This window comes from Lipotes vexillifer, unplaced genomic scaffold, assembly GCF_000442215.2.
Source record: "Lipotes vexillifer unplaced genomic scaffold, Lipotes_vexillifer_v1.1 scaffold141, whole genome shotgun sequence".
Classification (NCBI taxonomy): Eukaryota; Metazoa; Chordata; class Mammalia; order Artiodactyla; family Lipotidae; genus Lipotes; species Lipotes vexillifer.
In genome coordinates this window covers 187410-210833 of record NW_006792108.1, presented here as the reverse complement: position 1 = coordinate 210833, position 23424 = coordinate 187410, and the positions used below count along the sequence as shown (strand labels likewise).

General features: G+C 37.8%; 1 protein-coding gene across 1 annotated transcript in view; it reads left to right on the top strand.

Annotated features, from left to right (window-relative positions):
- BLTP3B (bridge-like lipid transfer protein family member 3B) overlaps nt 1–23166 on the top strand; it is a 103921-nt gene extending 80755 nt beyond the window's left edge. Inside the window, exons 18-21 of the mRNA XM_007465324.1 lie at nt 11185–11438; nt 11756–11864; nt 20575–20768; nt 22469–23166. Coding sequence (XP_007465386.1) covers nt 11185–11438; nt 11756–11864; nt 20575–20768; nt 22469–22588 — 677 coding nt within the window. The 3' untranslated portion in view covers nt 22589–23166. The remainder of the gene's footprint in view (nt 1–11184; nt 11439–11755; nt 11865–20574; nt 20769–22468) is intronic.
- The last annotated feature ends 258 nt before the right edge of the window (nt 23167–23424 follow it).

Below are 23424 nucleotides of genomic sequence, written 5' to 3'. Positions count from 1 at the left end.
TGTCTATACACCAGCATCATAGAAAAAAAATTGGCTCCTGGCTTTTTTCTGTGTGTAGGCCTTGCACTTTGCAATGTATCTCCTAAAAAAAAATTCAAGAATTTCATATTAGCAAGTGTAAATCCTAATAGCATACAAAATGGAGGAAGATAAGTATATATAGTTGGAAAGGTTTTGTAGTCAATGAAAAATCAACAAAAAAAGATTGAACGTAAAATTTCAAAAGCTAGACCCTATTCTATACCCAACACAAACACTTTTTTGCACAGTTGTTTACTCCTTTTTATAGCCCACTTATTACCATGGCCCACTTATTACTTTGTTTCATGTTGTTCCTGACTGAAGAAATCGTTTTGAAATGCCTTATATGTATGGGTTATACAGTCAGTGCTGTCTAATACCTTATTTTTTCACAGCTGTCTTGGTTGTTTAAAAATAAACAAAATAACAAGAAAGAAAGGAAAGGAAAGGGAAAGGGAATAAAGGGAAAAGGAGAAAAAAATAGTTTCAACATTTAAAACATTAATAAGCCGTATGAACAAAGATTGTATTTGATCTACAGTTTATATACACTGACATGAACAGTTAAAATTGCAAAGTTGGGGCTTCCCTGGTGGCGCAGTGGTGGAGAGTCCGCCTGCCGATGCAGGGGACACGGGTTCGTATTCCGGTCCGGGAGGATCCCACATGCCGTGGAAAGGCTGGGCCCGTGAGCCATGGCCGCTGAGCCTGCGCGTCCGGAGGCTGTGCTCCGCAACGGGAGAGGCCACAGCAGTAGAGGCCCACGTACCACACACACACACACAAAAATTGCACAGTTGTTTCTGCTTTTGTTTGTTTTTGTTTTTCTATAATGGGTGGACTTTGGATTCCTTTAATAGGAAGACCTTAATGTAAGTTTCTTGGCATAAAAGGTAATAAGCAGGAGTGATTTTTGACTAACGAGAATTTTGTTTTGTTTTACCTCTGTTCCAAATACTCTTTTTTGTTTGAAATTATTTATGGCTCTCAGCTCCCTGGAGTGAGTAGTGTGTATGTGTGTGTGTGTGTGTGTGTTTGTGTGTAGATAGACATGTATAGACATGTATAGATATATAGATAGATAAAAGGCAAAATAAAATCACATTTACCAAGTTGTTTGTTTTCAGTTGCTCTTACTGTTAAGTAGACAAGTTGTTTTTCTTGGTACAGGAAAGAACACTAACCATGATCAGTTTGTGACCATTTCTTTTACCTTCTATTTAAAAAAATTAAAATATCGAGTTCTTAATTGTTTAAAGAATTTTTTGGGAGTTTTTTTTTTTTTTTTTTTTGGCAGCTAAGTCCCACGTGGCTGTGGGATCTTAGTTCCCCGACCAGGGATTGAACCCAGGCCCCGGTAGTGAGAACACCGAGTCCTAACCACTGGACAACCAGGGAATTCCCTAGGAGTATTTTTAATCTTTTCTAGTATCTATACCATTTATTTATTTTGAATTGTTAATGAATAGTGCTAACATTAATTAAATATCAATTTTTACCTGAAATAAAAGTTTTAAAAACAACTCTCCACTTTATGTTGCATGTGGAGATCTATCCGTGCTGCGTAAATACAAGTATCTTTAATTTCGTGCACCTTTCTCCCCTTCATAAATATATATACATTTTAATTCTGTAAGACTAGAGTATTCACACGCATACTGAGGAAAATTAAACATCTTTCCATCATGAATTTGATAAATGGAGTCTTCTTATGAGGGCCCATGGGACAGATAACTTGGACCCTCAATAACTGAAACAGCTTCACCTTTCCAGAACAGTTTGTTTTTAACTCACGGGTTCTATGAATTGTGTGTGAAACTGATCGTATTTTTCTTTTTTCTGCTAGGAAGTTATTTTTGGTCTACCTTTGGCACAGAAATTTAAATAATGTATTTTAAGTTAATAATCTTACCACTTGTCTTTACTTTTCCATTCCGTACTTATTTTTTTATTTTTAGTTTTTACATCTTTATTGGAGTATAATTGCTTTACAATGGAGTGTTAGTTTCTGCCTTATAACAAAGTGAATCACTTATACATATACATATGTTCCCATATCTCTTCCCTCTTCCTCTCCCGCCCTCCCACCCTCCCTATCCCACCCCTCCAGGCGGTCACAAAGCACGGAGCTGATCTCCCTGTACTATGCGGGCTGTTCCCACTAGCTATCTACTTTACGTTTGGTAGTGTATATATGTCCATGCCACTCTCTCACTTTGTCACAGCTTACCCTTCCCCCTCCCCGTGTCTTCAAGTCAGTTCTCCAGTACGTCTGTGCCTTTACTCCTGTCTTACCCCTAGGTTCTTCATGACATTTATTTTTCCTTAAATTCCATATATATGTGTTAGCATACGGTATTTGTCTTTCTCTTTCTGACTTACTTCACTCTGTATGACAGACTCTAGGTCTATCCACCTCATTACAAAGAGCTCAATTTCGTTTCTTTTTATGGCTGAGTAATATTCCATTGTATATATGTGCCACATCTTCTTTTTTTTTTTTTAACATCTTTATTGGGGTATAATTGCTTTACAATGATGTGTTAGTTTCTGCTTTATAAAAAAGTGAATCAGTTACACATATACATATGTTCCCATATCTCTTCCCTCTTCGTCTCCCTCCCTCCCACCCTCCCTATCCTACCCCTCCAGGCAGTCACAAAGCACCGAGCCGGTATCCCTGTGCCATGCGGCTGCTTCCCACTGGCTATCTACCTTATGTTTGTTAGTATATATATGTCCATGTCTCTCTCTCGCCCTATCACAGCTCAGCCTTCCCGCTCCCCATATCCTCAAGTCCGTTCTCCAGTAGGTCTGTGTCTTTATTCCTGTTTCACCCCTAGGTTCTTCATAACACTTTTTTTTCATAAATTCCATATATATGTGTTAGCATACGGTATTTGTCCTCTTTCTGACTCACTTCACTCTGTATGACAGACTCTAGGTCTATCCACCTCATTACAAAGAGCTCAATTTCGTTTCTTTTTATGGCTGAGTAATATTCCATTGTATATATGTGCCACATCTTCTTTATCCATTCATCCAACGATGGACACTTAGGTTGTTTCTATCTCCAGGCTATTGTAAATAGAGCTGCAATGAACATTTTGGTACATGACTCTTTGAATTTTGGTTTCCTCAGGGTATATGCCCAGTAGTGGGATTGCTGGGTCATATGGTAGTTCTATTTTTAGTTTTGTAAGGAAGCTCTGTACTGTTCTCCATAGTGGCTGTACTAATTCACATTGCCACCAGCAGTGCAAGAGTGTTCCCTTTTCTCCACACCTTCTCCAGCATTTCTTGTTTGTAGATTTTTTGATGATGGCCATTCTGACTGGTGTGAGATGATATCTCATTGTAGTTTTGATTTGCATTTCTCTAATGATTAATGTTGTTGAGCATTCTTTCATGTGTTTGTTGGCAGTCTGTATATCTTCTTTGGAGAAATGTCTATTTAGGTCTTCTGCCCATTTTTGGATTCGGTTGTTTGTTTTTTTGTTATTGAGCTGCATGAGCTGCTTGTAAATTTTGGAGATTAATCCTTTGTCAATTGCTTCATTTGAAAATATTTTCTCCCATTCTGAGGATTGTCTTTTGGTTTTGTTTATGGTTTCCCTTGCTGTACAAAAGCTTTGCAGTTTCATTAGAACCCATTTGTTTATTTTTCTTTTTCTTTTCCTTTCTGTAGGAGGTGGGTCAAAAAGGATCTTGCTGTGATTTATGTCATAGAGTGTTCTGCCTATGTTTTCCTCTAAAAGTTTGATAATTTCTGGCCTTACATTTCGGTCTTTAATCCATTTTGAGTTTATTTTTGTATATGGTGTTAGGGAGTGATCTAATCTCATACTTTTACATGTCGCTGTCCAGTTTTCCCAGCACCACTTATTGAAGCAGCTGTCCTTTCTCCACTGTACATTCCTGCCTCCTTTATCAAAGATAAGGTGACCATATGTGTGTGGGTGTATCTCTGGGCTTTCTATCCTGTTCCATTGATCTATATTTCTGTTTTCGTACCAGTACCATATTCTCTTGATAACTGTAGCTTTGTAGTATAGTCTGAAGTCAGGGAGCCTGATTCCTCCAGCTCCGTTTTTCGTTCTCAAGATTGCTTTGGCTATTCGGGGACTTTTGTGTTTCCATACAAATTGTGAAATTTTTTGTTCTAGTTCTGTGAAAAATGCCAGTGGTAGTTTGATAGGGATTGCATTGAATCTGTAGATTGCTTTGGGTAGTAGAGTCATTTTCACAGTGTTGATTTTTCCAATCCAAGAACATGATATATCTCTCCATCTATTTGTATCATCCTTAATTTCTTTCATCAGTGTCTTATAATTTTCTGCATACAGGGCTTTTGTCTCCTTAGGTAGGTTTATTCCTAGATATTATATTCTTTTTGTTGCAATGGTAAATGGGAGTGTATTCTTGATTTCACTTTCAGATTATTCATCATTAGTGTATAGGAATGCCAGAGGTTTCTGTGCATTAATTTTGTATCCTGCTACTTTACCAAATTCATTGATTAGCTCTAGTAGTTTTCTGGTAGCATCTTTAGGATTCTCTATGTATAGTATCATGTCATCTGCAGACAGTGATAGCTCTATTTCTTTTCTGATTTGGATTCCTTTTATTTCTTTTTCTTCTCTGATTGCTGTGGCTAAAACTTGCAAAACTGTTGAATAATAGTGGTGAGAGTGGGCAACCTTGTCTTGTTCCTGATCTTAGTGGCAGTGCTTTCAGTTTTTCACCATTGAGGACGATGTTGGCTGTGGGTTTGTCATATGTGGCCTTTATTATGTTGAGGAAAGTTCACTCTATGCCTACTTTTGGGGTTTTTTTAATCATAAATGGGTGTTGAATTTTGTTGAAAGCTTTCTCTGCATCTATTGAGATGACCATATGGTTTTTCTCCTTCCATTTGTTAATATGGTGTATCACATTGATTGATTTGCGTATATTGAAGAATCCTTGCATTCCTGGAATAAACCCCACTTGATCATGATGTATGATCCTTTTAATGTGCTGTTGGATTCTGTTTGCTAGTATTTTGTTGAGGATTTTTGCATCTATGTTCCTCAGTGTTACTGGCCTGTAGGTTTCATTCTTTGTGACATCCTTGGCTGGTTTTGGTATCAGGGTGATGGTGGCCTCGTAAAATGAGTTTGTGAGTGTTCCTCCCTCTGCTATATTTTGGAAGAGTTTGAGAAGGATAGGTGTTAGCTCTTCTCTAAATGTTTGATAGAATTCGCCTGTGACGCCATCTGGTCCTGGGTTTTTATTTGTTGGAAGATTTTTAATCACAGTTTCAATTTCAGTGCTTGTGATTGGTCTGTTCATATTTTCTGTTTCTTCCTGTTTCAGTCTTGGCAGGTTGTGCATTTCTAAGAATTCGTCCATTTCTTCCAGGTGGTCCATTTTATTGGCATAGAGTTGCTTGTAGTAATCTCTCATGATCTGTTGTATTTCTGCAGTGTCAGTTGTTACTTCTCCTTTTTCATTTCTAATTCTGTTGATTTAAGTCTTCTCCCTTTTTTTCTTGATGAGTCTGACTGGTGGTTTATCAATTTTGTTTATCTTCTCAAATAACCAGCTTTTAGTTTTATTGATCTTTGCTATCGTTTCCTTCATTTCTTTTTCATTTATTTCTGATCTGATATTTATAATTTCTTTCCTTCTGCTAACTTTGAGGGTTTTTTGTTCTTTCTCTTATTGCTTTAGGTGCAAGGTTAGGTTGCTTATTCGAGATGTTTCCTGTTTCTTAAGGTAGGATTGTATTGCTATAAATTTCCCTCTTAGAACTGCTTTTGCTGCATCCCATAGATTTTGGGTTGTCGTGTCTCCATTGTCATTTGGTTTGAGGTATTTTTTGATTTCCTCTTCGATTTCTTCAGTGATCACTTCATTATTAAGTAGTGTATTGTTTAGCCTCCATGTGTTTGTATTTTTTACAGATCTTTTCCTGTAATTGATATCTAGTCTCATAGCGTTTTAGTCGGAAAAGATACCTGATACAATTTCAATTTTATTAAATTTTCCAGGCTTGACTTGTGACCCAAGATATGATCTATCCTGGAGAATGTTCCATGAGCAATTGAGAAAAATGTGTATTCTGTTGTTTTTCGGATGGAAAGTCCTATAAACATCAATTAAGTCCATCTTGTTTAATGTATCATTTAAAGCTTGTGTTTCCTTATTTATTTTCATTTTGGATGATCTGTCCATTGGTGAAAGTGGGGTGTTAAAATCCCCTACTATGAATGTGTTACTGTCGATTTCCCCTTTTATGGCTGTTAGTATTTGCCTTATGTATTGAGGGGGGGCTATGTTGGGGGCATAAATATTTACAATTGTTATATCTTCTTCTTGGATCGATCCCTTGATTTTTATGTAGTGTCCTTCTTTGTCTCTTGTAATAGTCTTTGTTTTAAAGTCTATTTTGTCTGATATGAGAATTGCTACTCCAGCTTTTGGTTTCCATTTGCATGGAATATCTTTTTTCATCCCCTTACTTTCAGTCTGTTTGTGTCTCTAGGTCTGAAGAGGGTCTCTTGTAGACAGCATATATATGGGTCTTGTTTTTGTATCTATTCAGCCAGTCTGTGTCTTTTGGTGGGAGCATTTAATCCATTTACATTTAAGGTAATTATTGATATGTATGTTCCTATTCCCATTTTTTTTATTGTTTTGGGTTCGTTATTGTAGGTCTTTTCCTTCTCTTGTGTTTCTTGCCTAGAGAAGATTCTTTAGCATTTGTTGTAAAGCTAGTTTGGTGATGCTGAACTCTCTCAGCTTTTGCTTGTCTGTAAAGTTTTAATTTCTCCATCAAATCTGAATGAGATCCTTGCTGGGTAAAGTAATCTTGGTTGTAGGTTTTTCTCCTTCATCACTTTAAATATGTCTCGCTAGTCCCTTCTGCCTTGCAGAGTTTCTGCTGAAAGATCAGTTGTTAACCTTATGGGGATTCCCTTGTGTGTTATTTGTTGTTTTTCCCTTGCTGGTTTTAATATGTTTTCTTTGTATTTAATTTTTGACAGTTTGATTAATATGTGTCTTGGCCTGTTTCTCCTTGGATTTATCCTGTATCCTTGAATTTATCCTGTATGGGACTCTCTGTGCTTCCTGGACTTGATTAACTATTTCCTTTCCCATATTAGGGAAGTTTTCAACTATAATCTCTTCAAATAATTTCTCAGTCCCTTTCTTTTTCTCTTCTTCTTCTGGAACCCCTATAATTTGAATGCTGGTGCATTTAATGTTGTCCCAGAGGTCTCTGAGACTGTCTTCAGTTCGTTTCATTCTTTTTTCTTTATTCTGCTCTGCAGTAGTTATTTCCACTATTTTATCTTCCAGGTCACTTATCCGTTCTTCTGCCTCAGTTATTCTGCTATTGATCCCTTCTTGAGTATTTTTAATTTCACTTATTGTGTTGTTCATCGTTGCTTGTTTCATCTTTAGTTCTTCTAGGTCCTTGTTAAATGTTTCTTGCATTTTGTCTATTCTATTTCCAAGATTTTGGATCATCTTTACTATCATTATTCTGAATTCTTTTTCAGGTAGACTGCCTATTTCCTCTTCATTTGTTAGGTCTGGTGGGTTTTTATCTTGCTCCTTCATCTGCTGTGTTTTTTTCTGTCTTCTCATTTTGCTTATCTTACTCTGCTTGGGGTCTCCTTTTTGCAGGCTGCAGGTTTGTAGTTCCCGTTGTTTTCAGTGTCTGTCCCCAGTGGCTAAAGTTGGTTCAGTGGGTTGTGTAGGCTTCCTGGTAGAGGGGACTAGTGCCTGTGTTCTGGTGGATGAGGCTGGATCTTGTCTTTCTGGTGGGCAGGTCCACATCTGATGGTGTGTTTTGGGGTGTCTGTGGACTTACTATGATTTTAGGCAGCCTCTCTGCTAATGGGTGGCGTTGTGTTCCTTGCTAGTTGTCTTGCTAGTTGTTTGGCATAGAGTGTCCAGCACTGTAGCTTGCTGGTCGTCAAGTGAAGGTGGGTGCTGGTGTTGAGATGAAGATCTCTGGGAGATTTTCGCCGTTTGATATTATGTGGAACTGGGAGTTCTCTTATGGACCAGTTTCCTGAAGTTGGCTCTCACACCTCAGAGGCACAGCACTGACTGTTAGCTGCAGCACCAAGAGCCTTTCATCCACACGGCTCAGAATAAAAGGGAGAGGAAGAAAGAAGGAAAAGGAAGCTGGAAAGAAAGAGAGAGAGAGAGAGAGAGAGAGAGAGAAAGAAAGAAAGAAAGAAAGGGAGAAAGGAAGGAAGGAAGGAAGGAAGAAAGGGAGGGAGGAAGAACGAAGGAAGAGGATAAAAGAATATAAAATAAAGTAAGGTAAAATAAAATAAAGTTATTAAAATAAAATAATAATTATTTAGAAAAAAAAATTTTTTTAAGTAAAAAACACAAACGGACGGATAGAACCCTAGGACAAATGGTGAAGCAAAGCTATACAGACAAAATCTCAGAGAGAAGCATACACATACACACTCACAAAAAGAGGAAAAGTGGACAAAATCATAAATCTTGCTCTCCAAGTCCACCTCCTCAATTTGGGATGATTCGCTGTGTATTCATGTATTCCAGATGCTGGGTACATCAAGTTGATTGTGGAGCTTTAATCCACTGCTCCTGAGGCTGCTGGGAGAGATTTCCCTTTGTCTTCTTTGTTCGCACAGCTCCCGGGGTTCAGCTTTGGATTTGGCCCCGCCTCTGCGTGTACGTCACCTGAGGGTGTCTGTTCTTTGTTCAGACAGGATGGGGTTAAAAGATCTGCTGATTCGGGGGCTCTGGCTCGCTCAGGCCGTGGGCAGGGAGGGGTTTGGAGTTAACGGCGAACCTGCGGCTGCAGAGTCCGGCGTGACGTTGCATCAGCCTGAGGCACGCCGTGCATTCTCCCGGGTGAGTTGTCCCTGGATCATGGGACCTTGGCAGTGGCGGTCTGCACAGGCTCCCCGGAATTGGGGTGTGGATAGTGCCCTGTGCTCACACACAGGTTTCTTGGTGGCGGCAGCAGCAGCCTTAGTGTCTCATGTCTGTCTCTGGGGTCCGTGCTTTTAGCCGCGGCTCACGCCCGTCTCTGGAGCTCCTTTAAGCATCGTTCTTAATCCTGTCTCCTCGCGCAGAGATAAAGAGGGAAGAAAAAGTCTCTTGCCTCTTCGGCAGGTCCAGACTTTTCCCCGGACTCCCTCCCGGCCAGCCGTGGTGCACTAACCCCCTTTAGGATGTGTTCACGCTGCCAACCCCAGTCCTCTCCCTGTGCTCCGACCGAAGCCCGAGCCTCAGCTCCCAGCCCCGCCCGTCCTGGCGGGTGAGCAAACCAGCCTCTCGGGCTGGTGAGTGCCGGTCAGCACTGATCGTCTGTGCAGGAATCTCTCCGCTTTGCCCCCCGCACCCCTGTTGATGTGCTCTCCTCTGCGGCGCCGAAGCTTTCCCCTCCGCCACCCACAGTCTCTGCCCGCGAAGGGGCTTCCTAGTGTGTGGAAACCTTTCCTCCTTCATATCTCCCTCCCAGTGGTGCAGGTCATGTCCCTGTTCTTTTGTCTCTGTTTATTCTTTTTTCTTTTGCCCTACCCAGGTACTTGGGGACTTTCTTGCCTTTTGAGAGGTCTGAGGCCTTCTGCCAGTGTTCAGTAGGTGTTCTGTAGGAGTTGTTCCACGTGTAGATGTATTTCTGATATATCTGTGGGGAGGAAGGTGATCTCCGCGTCTTACTCTTCCGCCATCTTCCCCCTCTCTCGCCTACTTATTTTTTTAATCTGATTATACTATGTGCATGTTTTCTCCTATTCTTTTTGGAGCTAGGTAATGTAAAATAAACAAAATAGTTACCATGAGTGCCAATTCACTTAAGTAGTTCCACTAGGAACTTTTATTTTTAAAGATATTTTATGGGTGTTTATTGAAATTAAAGAAATTTGTTTTGAACTCGAGTATTTATAGCTCTGTAAGCCACCTCAAATTCTTTTTTGGAGCAAGGCCAAAGCATAAATAAATGTAAATATAAGTATAAATATAAACATAAATATATTTCCTTTGCTATAATTTTAGTTTCAAGATTGTCTTTAGTAGTAACATGGGGTTACTAATGGGGTCTTCTCTATTTACCTTTCCAGTTATTTAAGGGCCCAATTTTAAAGAAGAATGTACAAAACTTCAGGCTTTTGTCACTACTTGAGAAATGGCTTGAGTCACTTTAAATGCCATGACTGTTTCTTCATCACAGTTGTCCATTATATCATAAATGTATAGATATGTACACACTCAGACACACTCAAAATATCTGAGTTATGCATCATCAGATTTATATCACAGCATGTTTTTCCATGTTACCAAAAAATAAAAATATATATAAAAGTATAGACAAGACAGGGCTTTCCTGGTGGCACAATGGTTAAGAATCTGCCTGCCGGGCTTCCCTGGTGGCGCAGTGGTTGGGAGTCCGCATGCCGATGCGGGGGACACGGGTTCGTGCCCCGGTCCGGGAGGATCCCACGTGCCGCGGAGCGGCTGGGCCTGTGAGCCATGGCCGCTGGGCCTGCGCGTCCGGAGCCTGTGCTCCGCAAGGGGAGAGGCCACAGCAGTGAGAGGCCCGTGTACCACAAAAAAATAAATAAATAAAAAAAATAAGAATCTGCCTGCCAATGCAGGGGAAATGGGTTCGAGCCCTGCTCCAGGAAGATCCCACATGCCGTGGAGCACCTAAGCCTGTGTGCCGCAAGTACTGAAGCCCGCACGCCTAGAGCCCGTGCTCCTCAACAAGAGAAGCCATCGCAGTGCGAAGCCTGTGCAGCATAACGAAGAGTAGCCCCTGCTCCCTGCTCGCCGCAGCTAGAGAAAGGCCATGCACACCAACGAAGACCCAATGCAGGCATAAATAAATAAATAGATAGATAGATAGATAGATAGATAGATAGATAGATAGATATTTTAGAAAAGTATAGACAAGACAGCATTATTGCAGTAGAAGATTGTCTATAAAAATGGAAATTGGGAAAATTTAGGTGGGGTACATGTGGTATATGTACTGTAAATATCTTAAATTAAGAGTAAATATTAAAAGTTTATTATTGCTTTAACATTGTACAAAGTGACAATAATGACCAATAATTGAGAGTGACATTTCTGAGTAGTGCTACAAAGTTATAATTTTTATTTGTTCTTTTTTCATAGGTTCAGATCATAAAGCTGTAATTCATTCTAAATCCTCTCCTGAGATTACTCTGAGATTTGAAAGTGGGCCTGGAGCTGTAATACACTCTTTGCTTGCAGAAAAGAATGGCTTTCTGCAGTGCCATATAGAAAACTTTAGCACTGAGTTTCTTATATCTTCTCTTATGAATATTCAACATTTTTTGGAAGATGAAACTGTTGCAACAGTGATGCCAATGAAGATACAAGTTTCTAACACAAAAATAAATTTAAAAGTATGTTAACAAATATTTTTATATTTTCATGTTATAAATGTTTACTTTGCCTACCTGGACTTTGATTCATGTCTAGAAATACGAACTTGTTGGTGTTTGTGGTGATGATGTAGAGATTTTTCATAGAAATTAGAAAATATCAAAATAAAATGAGCAGTTTTCTCACTGTATGAACTAAAGCATGTTAAAGATATATTTCAAACTCATTAAGAATATTATTGGCTGAAGTAATGTTTAAGAAAATGATTAATTGAAGATGATTAATTTTATCTTTTACTTTAATAACAACATGCCAATACTATTTATCTTTCCTGTAGGATGACAGTCCTCGTAGTAATACAGTATCCTTTGAACCAGCTCCTGTAACTGTTCATATTGATCATCTTGTGGTAGAGAGAAATGATGATGGCTCTTTTCATATCAGAGGTATATATGAAAACAGTTTAAGTGAACATTTAACTGAAATATGTCATTATTAGTATGCTGATTGTTTTTTTTTCACTCATACTTTTTATATACTATTTTATATGTGTATGCATATGTAGTAGTAGATGATTTAGGGACACTGTGAGTACATTGTGATAAAATATCATCCATGTATGAACTTCTAGCTCAGGAATAACTCATCTATAATTGATTTAGTATCTATTCTACAAATGTGTTTTGAATGAAGTCCTTCCAGGGTTATCTCAAGCTTCTCCTTTTCAATGAACCCTTCTCTATAACTTGATGTGACTTCTTAAAATTCTTGAGTACTTATTCTCCATACATTAGTTACTTATAGTATATTGCTATGTATTTAGTTCTGTTTTAGTGCTTGTATCTCCATTCTAGCAAGATTTCTAAGGTCTCTAATGTAAGGACTGTGTCTTCTAAGGTAGTGTGGAGTAGTGGAAAGAGCTCGAGTTGGTAGACCTAGGTATTCTAGTCCTCACTTTGTTAGTAGCTACTTGAGGATGAAATGTGAGGGACTGAAAGAGACGAACCAGAAAAATCTGTAGCCAGAAACCATGAAAGAGAAGACTATTGCTGAGGTAGAAGCAGTTTGTGGGGCACTCTTGACTGAAGAGTCCTTCCTCTCTGGAGCTGGGGAACAGCTACAGCAAACATAGAAGTCAGGCCAACAAAGATCAAAATGTCATCTTCATTACTGATAAAAGCTCAGGTGAAGATAGCTCAGGTGTGAGAAGTTAGGTTTGCTGTATGGCTTTTGCTCCCAGATGCTTTAGATCCCCAAACTGCAGGTCTGTCTTACACAAAACCAGAACAGAGTGTTCCAGTGCTTCAGAGTGCTGAAGAAAATTTGAGACTTTTAAAGAAATATAATTAATATCCTCAGACAGATGATAGGATTTTGAATTCAAAACAAGAACAAGCTTTTATGGAAAATAACCAGCTAGAAATCCTTGAAAATTAAAAGCCTGATCTTTGAAGTAAAAAATAGTAGGTCACCTAAAATCTATCAGCTCTACCTTCAAGAGATATCCAGAGTCAGACCTGAATCATACATTATGTAGCTGTCTCAGATTGGCTTCTTTTTTTTTTTTTGAGGTACGCGGGCCTCTCACTGTTGTGGCCTCTCCTGTTGCGGAGTGCAGGCTCTGGATGCGCAGGCTCAGCAGCCATGGCTCATGGGCCCAGCCGCTCCGTGGCATGTGGGATCCTCCCGGACCGGGGCACAAACCCGTGTCCCCTGCATTGGCAGGCGGACTCTCAACCACTGCGCCACCAGGGAAGCCCTCAGATTGGCTTCTTTCACTTAGTTATATGATTTAAGGTTTCTCCATGTCTTTTCAAGGATTAATAGCTCATTTCCTTTTAGAGCCAAATAATATTCCATTGTCTGAATGTTCCAGTTTATTTCACCTACTGAAGGACATCTTGGTTGCTTCCATATTTTGGCAGTTATGAATAAAACTGCTGTACACATTCACATGCAGGTGTTTGTGTAGACGTAAGTTTTCAGCTCCTTTGGGTAAATACCAAGGAAATGTGATTGCTGGATCTTATGGTTAAGAGTACGTTTAGTTTTGTAAGAAAATGGCTGTACTATTTTACATTCTTACCGGCTGTGGATGAGATTTCTTGTTGCTCTATGTTCTCACTAACATTTGGTGTTGTCAATGTTCTGGATTTTGGCCATTCTAAATAGGTGTGTAGTGGTATGCTGTTGTTTTAATTTGCATTTCCCTGATGACATATGATGTACGCATCTTTTCGTATGCTGATTTGCCATCTATATATCTTCTTTTGTGAGGTGCGTCTTAAAGTCATTGGCCTCAGAGAGAGATTCCTTATTGATAAAAGATCCCCCAAAACATACCTCAGTCATAAACCTTTATCCATCTAACAGCATAACTGAAAAATATAAAGCAAACCTATTTGAAGTAAAGAGAAATGGAATCATATCATATCGAGAGGCTGCAATCATAGAGAAACTTTTACATGCCTCTCAGAGTACAAGTATAGATACATAAATATAATATGTGTGTGTGTGTGTGTGTATGTGTGTGTGTATATATATATATATATATATATATATATATGAATTCAACAAATGGGTAATTTCAAATACCCATAAAACTTCTCTATTAATTCAGTCTCAAAGAAAATATCAACAGATTCCAAAACATAAAGTTCATGCAGACCATTTCTCTGATATCAGTGCAATAAAGTTTGTCATTGACATAAAAATGTAGCAGAAAATAAAATATTTTTTAAATTAATTAATTTTATTTTTGGCTGCGTTGGGTCTTTGTTGCGGTGTGGGGGCTACTCTTCGTTGCAGTGCGTGAGCTTCTCGTTGCAGAGCACGGGCTCTAAGCACACGGGCTTCAGTAGTTGTGACACACAGGCTCAGTAGTTGTGGCGCACGGGCTTAGTTGCTCCGCAGCATGTGGGATCTTCCCAGACCAGGGCTCTCACCTGTGTCGCCTGCATTGGCAGGTGGATTCTTAACCACTGCGCCACCAGGGAAGTCCCAAATAAAGTATCTATACTTGACAAAATTTAAAACAATCCTTGCTCTAACTGTTGGGGATTTATTGGCAACTGAGTGAGATTAATTACTATTTGCTAAAGAAAACAAAAACAAATATTTGTTTTAAATGAGAGGTTTATAATATCTAAAGAAAAATATCCACTTGCATACACATAATGGAGAAATAAAGAATTAAATAAACATCAATTGAATGAGTAAAAACTAATTTAAAATCAAGGTGCTTTGAAAAATTTTTCTCTGTATTTTCCCCTATATTTCTTATCTATATTTTACAATTAGTGAAATATCAATACATTTTTTACCAATTGTGAACTGTATTTCAATGTAGTAGCTAAGGCAAAAGTGAATCACTGATACAGCAAGGGCATATATTTGCAAGAAGATCATTTCAATATGGAAACTGCATTTGGATTTGTCTTTAAAGTTGTATGGGTTAAAAAAAAAAATCACATATGAGGGACTTCCCTGGCGGTCCATTGGTTAAGACTCTGCACTTCCATTGCAGGGGGCACAGGTTCGATCCCTGTTCGGGGAACTAAGATCCCACATGACCCGTGGTGTGGCCAAAAAAAAAAAAAAAATCACATATTTATTTTTTCAGAATATGTCACATATTTATACACTTCATTTCTTACATTTTTGAAAACTCTTGCTCCTTATCAAATGTTTTATTACATTTTAGGAATATAATTTTTCTTATTTCATATTTTTACAGTGACACTTGGATCTTTTCAGCAAAGCCATTTAGGTAGTGATGAAATGTTAGAGAAAATCATATCCTAGATTTTCTTTAAGTGGGCATCAAAACTCAGGGTATTATTTAAATATAGCAGCAGTACTCATGTATATAAAATTTTCTTTTTAAGCATTACTTTTTAAAAAAAAATATTTCTTTTTGGCTGCGTTGGGTCTTCGTTGCTGTGCACAGGTTTTCTCTAGTTGTGGCCAGTGGGGGCTACTCTTTGTTGCTGTGCGCGCGCATCTCATTGCAGTGGCTTCTCTTTTTGCAGACCACAGGCTCTAGGCGTACAGCCTTCAGTAGCTGTGGCACGCAGGCTTAGTAGTTGTGGCTCGGAGGCTCTAGAGCACAGGCTCAGTAGTTGTGGCACACGGGCCTAGTTGCTCTGCGGCATGTGGGATTTTCCTGGACCAGGGCTTGGACCCGTGTCCCCTGCATTGGCAGGCGGATTCTTAACCACTGCGCCACCAGGGAAGTCCTGTAAATTGTTGATGTACCTTTCAAAAGCTCATTGAGACGATGGAAAAGTTTGTTGTGTTATTCAGGATATTAGCATTGTACAAAATTTAAGACAATTTATTTTAAAGTAGTTTTCCATTGTCTCTGGAAAGAACAACATGTTTTAAGCATAAGAAAGTATGCTTTGTTTTATACAGAGTGTCTCATGTTTTATTTCAGTGTATTCCTAAGAGCAATATCATGAAGCAAATTACATTATGTTATTTTTCTTATCATGTGGAAATGAATTGCATGAGGGTCTTTGGTGTATGATGTACGTAATGTAACACATAGTCTAATGTACCACACATAAAGTTTGTATGATAATGTATCATAAATATGACTCAAATTAATATATTAGCCATGATAAACAAGTATTTAACAGTTTTATTTGCTTCTTAGAATTTTGAAGCACTTTGGGTAAATAATTTGAATGGCCCTACTTTTTCAAGTAGCTCTTTAAGAAATTTTCAGGTATGGGCATTCCCTGGTGGTCTATTGATTAGGATTCGGTGCTTTCACTGCGTGGCCCAGGTTCAATCCCTGGTTGGGGAACTGAGATCCTGCAAGCCACGTGGCACAGCCAAAAAAGAAAAATAAGGAAAGAAATTTTGAGGTATGCTGAGTTTTTCTCCCTTAAAACAAATTTATTTAGCAAACAGGAGCATTCAGAATAATCTGACCAGTAGGTGTTTCAAAAATTAGTTTTAGGTGTTTGTTGCTGTGATAATAGCAGCTTACCTAATATTTTTCTTTACTCCTTCCTGTTCTTTTAGTGTACTATGAGGTATACTTGCAGCTGCTCTGGATGTGATTAAATAAAGTTCATCATGAAGGAATAGGTGTTTTTTGTTTTTATTTATTTATTTATTTATTGCCACTTATCATAGTACTCCACACTTCTTGGGAAAGACTAGTTTTTCAGTAAAGAGAAAGTTAAAATAATTTTTCAGAAAATTACAAAGGTATACTACAATTTCTTGTTGCTCCAGTGAAATATGACTAATTGAGTAACTTAATAACACTATTATAAGAGAAAAAGACAGAAAATGTTTGTTGTGTATGTGTTTGTGTGTGTGTGTGTGTGTGTGTGTGTGTGTGTATAGTATGTGTGTATATCCTATGCCATTTGCTGTTAATTAATTTTAATAGTAGTGTCCTCTCTCTCAACATGTCTTGCACCCAACACACCTAGGACCTGGCATACTCCCATCTGAGAGAGTGGCCATTGTGGCATTGACTCCCAGCAAAAGTGTTGTGAGGGAGTACCACCCAATAGATTATATTGGAATGTTGGGGGTAGGATGGGGCATTGTATATTTAACGGTCTGTGATGAACAACTCTTTGCCATATACAGCCTTAGAATCACTGCCATAATACTTCCTCACTGGGAATGAGGGAAGAATTTTTAAATTACTAAACCTAAGGAGTAGTGTGAAACCTAAACTCGGAAGAGTGCCTGTATGACACTCAGAGAAGACAAATGAATAGACATCTTCTGTCTGAATAAACAGAGAACTGTTAAAACCTCGATTTAAAGTCAAATATTTATTGAACACCTGCTGTGGTACTAACAGCAATTAATATTTGAATAATGCTTTCCAGTTTGTAAAGTTCTTTTACATTAAATATTGACTCACTTAATTATTACCATAACCCTTTGAGATAATTAAGGCAAGTATTCTTATCATCTCCTTTTTGCAAATGAAGAAATTAAAGTTTAGATAAGTTGAATGGCTTGTCCAAGGTACAAGATCTAGAAAGTAACTAGCAGAGCCTATGCGAGGGGAAAAGTGTACATTGTCGTAAGGTGCACATTTCATACATGAGGGGCATGGATTTGTTCATCAAAATTTGTCTTATAAACTAGAAAGAAGGGTTTCCCTGGTGGCGCAGTGGTTGAGTCTGCCTGCCGACGCAGGAGACACGGGTTCGTGTCCCGGTCTGGGAAGATCCCACATGCCGCGGAGCAGCTGGGCCCGTGAGCCATGGTCGCTGAGCCTGCGCGTCCGGAGCCTGTGCTCCGCAACGGGAGAGGCCACAACAGTGAGAGTCCCGCGTACCGCGAAAAAAAAAAAAACAAACTAGAAAGAAGCTCTTTTAAAGTAAATAAAAGGAAATATGTCTTTCTATAGTAATAGACTCCAATTACCCTTGTCAATTACAGGTTCTCTCCTATCCCTTTCCAGTCCCTCCCATTTTTACACTTGTTTCTTCCTGCCTCTTCCTCCTCATTCCTCCCCTTCTTATCTCTTCCTTTTCCCTTCCTACCTGCTCCTCCCTACTTATCTCTCCCTCTTTTTTTTCTAATTGAAGTATTCTTGATTCACAATATTATATTAGTTTCAGGTGTACAGTATAATGATTCAATATTTTTATAGATTATACTCCATTAAAAGTTATTACAAGATAATGCCTATACTTCTCTGTGCTATACAATATATCCTTGTTGTTTATCTATTTTAATCTATTTTATACCTAGTAGTTTGTATCTCTTAGTCTCATATTCCTCATTTGCCCCTCCCTGCTTCCTTCTCCCTTTTGGTAACCACTAGTTTGTTTTCTGTATCTGTGAGTCTGTTTCTGTTCAGAGCAGCACTCTTTACAGTAGCCAAGATATGGAAGCAACCCAAATGGATAAAGAAGATATGAGATATATATATATATATATATATATATATAAACACATACACTGTGGAATATTGCTCAACCATAAAAAAGAATGAATTCTGCCATTTACAGCAACATGAGTGTACCTAGAGAATATTAAGCTTAGTGAAATAAGTCAGACAGAGAAAAAGAAATACTAATGATTTCCCTTATATGTGGAATCTAAAATTTAGGTGCTACAAATGAGTGTATATGCAAAACAGACTCACAGTTAACTCTCCATCTTTATCTCCAGTTACAGCTACATCCCTCTTCCTCTTTTCCCATCCTCACTCCTCTGTCTCCTCCACTCTCTAGCTCTCTCTCCTCCCTCCTCCTCTATTTCATTCCTTCTTTTTTTCTTCCCATATTTCTTCCTCTTCTCTTCTTTCCCTCTCCTTCCCTTTTCTCTCCTCATTCCACCTGCCAGTGATTGAAATTAAATGGGTTTCAGAATTGTTTGGTCAGTGGTTTTTTCATTATTCTTAGGATCCCATGAGTAGTGAGATATAGGCTAAATAAAATGGGTCTTGGACCCTCTATTTTCCTCACTACAGCCTATGTAACTCAGCTTTTTTTTTTTTTTTTTAGTTCATACTAGCATTCTATGTCAGATTTCATTTAAAAGAAGAGTTTTGCTCCTTTAAAAGTTTGAAAAACAAAAGTATGTTATAAATTTGTAATCAAGTAGAATTTTAGGGGTGTTATTAATTTTTTGAGGTTGAAAGAGTGGAGAATTTGGCTTTTCCATGGCATAGTACTTTAGGATTTCTCTTACAGTCACTGCCAAGCTGAATTGTATGCTAGTCTGAACCAATACAACAGTTTTTGTAGTTTTTTTCCTAGTTAATACTACTAAAAACATAATCAGTACAGGACAATATTGTAAAACGTAGTTTCTGATTTGAAACCACTGTAATATAATGAACCCAAGAACAAACCAAAACTCAACGTGATGTCATTTATCCATCTTGATGGAACTATTCCATTTTTATATATACAGAATAGGGGTAAAGTTGATAGAACCATTATGGAAGGTAATTTGGCAATATGAACAAAAGCTTTAAAAAATATTTTTGTTCTTTGACTTAGCTAACCCCTTCTGGAAATCTTTTTTTTTTTTTTTTTTGCAGTACGCGGGCCTCTCACTGTTGTGGCCTCTCCTGTTGCGGAGCACAGGCTCCAGACGCGCAGGCTCAGTGGCCACGGCTCACAGGCCCAGCCGCTCCGCGGCATGTGGGATCCTCCCGGACTGGGGCACAAACCCGTGTCCCCTGAATCAGCAGGTGGACTCTCAACCACTGCACCACCAGGGAAGCCCTGGAAATCTTTTTAAGGGGAAAAATTATTTTGAGCAGTATTACTCTTTTGTCTGCTCAGCATAATTTGATATGGTGAACTGCCTTCCTATCATGACTGTTGCATGTGATTTTGGTGGACTTAGCAATCATATGACCCTATCACAAAAATGGAGATGGGACCCAGCAGGGCCAATCAAAAGATTTCAGCCCTTGGGACACTGAGTGATACATGAATGGACTGTGACCCAAGCATTCTGAGTCTTTTTTTGTGAATTGAAAAGGACACTGAGAGAGAAGGGGTCACAGGCTGTAAAACTTACTTGTTTGGGGTCACCAGAGTCTACCTTTGCCATCATATGTCTGAACTAACCCAGAAGAGAAGAAAAGTGGACCTGATAAGTAGAGAGAGTCAGGTTCCTAAATTGACACTCCTGAGGACATCATATGAATTTCAGTATCTGGCTATACCTGAAGCACCATCACTTGTTTTTGATTACTGATTTAATCTTTTTACCTGTTGTATTTATGTCTATTTTGGTAGCTTGTGTCTTTGTAGGAATTTTTCTATTTCATCTAAGCTATCTAATTTATTGGTATACAGTTCTTCACAGTATTCCTTTACAGTTATTTTTATTTCTGTTAGGTTGATAGTAACGTCCCCTCTTCCATTTCTGATTCTAGTAATTTGTTTCCTTTTTTATTTTTTGGTCCATCTAACTAAGGTTTTATCAATTTTATTCATCTTTTCAACAGATGAGCTTTTGGTTTTGATTTTGTTCATCTTTTCAATGAATGAGCTTTTTTGTTTTATTGACTTTATTGTTTTTCTGTTTCGTAATGTCTTCCTAGTAATAGAGACACTCATTTTTAAATTAGTTTTTCACAAGAGAACTTAAGATTTATCAAGTATTTAGAAATGTTATCTGAGTATTTATTTGTTATATTAGATTCTCAGATGCTTAACACTAGAAATGATTTGAAAGAAGATGTCAAAAGTGATTCAGTGCTGCTTACCAGTGGAAAGTGTGATCTGAAAAAACAACACAGTGTCACTCAAGCCACTCAGACGAGCCCAGAGGTTCCTTGGCCTTCTCAGTCAGTCAACTTTCCTGAGTGCTCCTTTGACTTTACTAGGGAACAGGTAATGGAAAAACTAGTTCATTCTCATTCAGTTTCAGCAATTAAAATAAATATTAAATAGTTAAGACATTATTTACTTATTTAACATTTGTTGAGTGCTTGCTATATGCCAGGCACTGTGCTAGGTGCTGTTGATACAGTATTGAGCAAGGTATGGACATCCCCAGCCTTCACGGAGTTTGTAGTCTGATGGAAGATAAAGGAGTAAGTGTGGGACAGTGCCAGTTTCTGGAATCTACAAAGGCTTGTTGGAAGATATATTCACTTTGATGTCTTATTTTTAAGTTGCAAAAGTATTGTTATGTTTCAGAACTTTGGAAAAATATTTTTAAACAACTCTAACATATTGTAACCTCTTACAGTGCTGTCAGTATTTTTAAATTTTTCCTCCCAGGCTCTTTCCATAATTTTTCTAAACAATTACTATTCTAGTGTATATAACTGTATTTTTTTTTTTACTTAACATTGTTTAACAAATATCTTCCATATTACTACATATGCTTCGTATATGTATTTTATTTGTTTTTTTAATTCAAGTGTAGTCGATGGTTCATATTTTTTGTTAGTGGCAGATTAATATGGGTGTGGATGTGTTGTCATTTCTAAAGGTTCCTCTTAACATTTGTTACTATTTGAGTTGCTTCTTATTTTTTGCTGTTATCAAATTCTGTCCAGCAGAATTTTAATTCTCTATGATAGAACCACAGAATGAGTTCATTCATCTGTTTAACAGGATTTGTTGGATGTCAACTCTAAGCTAAGGATATAGAATTGTAACAGTATACCACTCCCTGTCTATTAAGAAACTCAGAGTTTAGTGGGAAAGACAGAAGCATGTAAACGGTAGTCAGAACATACTGTTTCATGTGTTATATGTACTAGAGTTTGGGAAGTATAGTGAAATACCCAGCTTGGTCTGTAAGGCAGGCATTCTTAAGCTGGTACTAAAAGGTCTGAGAACTCTTTGAAATTGAACAAATTTATTTTAATATATCTGTGTAAATGTGTTTTCCTGTGGAGAAAGTTTTATCACATCTTCCTGGTTAGGGGTTAGGGAATGGTTCTAGGAGGATAAAATGCTTGAACCGAGTCTTAATGAGGGGAGACCTATTGACATCTAGATGAAAATGTCTAATGAGATATTCAGAATGTGGGTCTGGGGCTCCAGAGAGAGGCTTGTGCTGGATCAGGCTATCTATAGTTATTGGAGCCACAGGAGTAGATGAGATCATCTAAGAGAGTGGCTCCAGTGATAAGAGAAGGCGACCAATTATGGAATTTAATAGAATACGAAAAATTTAAGGGTTATTAAACAGCTGAGGAAGAGATGAAAAGTCCATAGGTAGAGAGGGATAAACAAGAAAGAACTGTAGCATAAAAGGCAAAAGAGGAGAGAGGCTTAGCAAGGAGTGGTGAGGCAGCAGCATCTTAAGAGAAATTGAAATTAAACAAAATCACTATTAGATTTGGAAATTAGAAGTTAATTAGTGTTTTGAATTGCTGGGTCAAAACTTACGGACATTTTTAAGTGCTTGGTATGTGTTTCCAAATAACTTCTCAAAGCAGTTTTCTGCTTAAGTGCATCCTCACCAGCATTGGGTAATTTTACTGACTCATGTGTCACACCTTTGATACTGTATAAATAGTTTGTGTTTTCTGAAAATGGTTAAGTTTTCTTATTTTCCAAATTTATCATTTCAGCTCATGGAAGAGAATGAATCTCTTAAACAGGAATTGGCTAAAGCTAAAACAGCTCTTGCAGAGGCTCATTTGGAAAAAGATGCTCTTCTCCATCATATAAAGAAGATGACAGTTGAATAGCAGGAGTGGCAGTCAGAAACTCAAATTATAGCTCTGGAGTATGGTGGTTATATTTATAATGTGATGTTTCCAATTAGTGGAAGACTTTCCTTTTCATGAAAAGACAATAAAATGAAATAGAATGTGATGAAGTGGTGACTATTCCAAAGCCAGTTTAGAAAATATTAGGTACGGGCATTACAACCTTTTGGTTGTTTTGTGTTTTGGGGTTTAAACCCTCTTTTAAACTGGTGTGATATAGGGAAGTCAATGCATACTGTAAAATAATTACCTGCCTAATGAATAGAAGATGTCATTTCCTAATTTTGATATTACATTATAGGCATTTTTTTAAAGAAAAATTAAAATCTATGTGTTCCCACTATTTATCACTATTTGTTAATAATTTACTATTATTTACAAAGATTCAGATGCTTTTAGGGCTAATGTAAAATAAAAGGAGGCTTACGTTTTAAATGTTATTAAAATTATGTACTTAAATCTATATTTAATTACTGTAAAAAAACGTCCAATCAAATTAATAAATATCTAATGGCTCGGTTTGAAAATTCTAGAAAATCATTGCCCTACTGCACTTATGAAGTACCTTGAAAATGTGAAAAAGAATCATTTTAAGTGATGGGTAAACTGTGTAAGTTGAAGCTATAATTTTCAACAAAGAAGATGGCACAAATGTTAAAATAAAAAGCATAAACTGTAAAAAAGCAAGACATTAGAGTATATGGCCAAATGATTTTAAAAGCATTATTTGTACATTCCTTTAAACATTTATTGTTAGAAGTAAAAGAGTAATTTATCCTACTAAATTTAGCATTTGTAACTGTAAGAATTTTAAC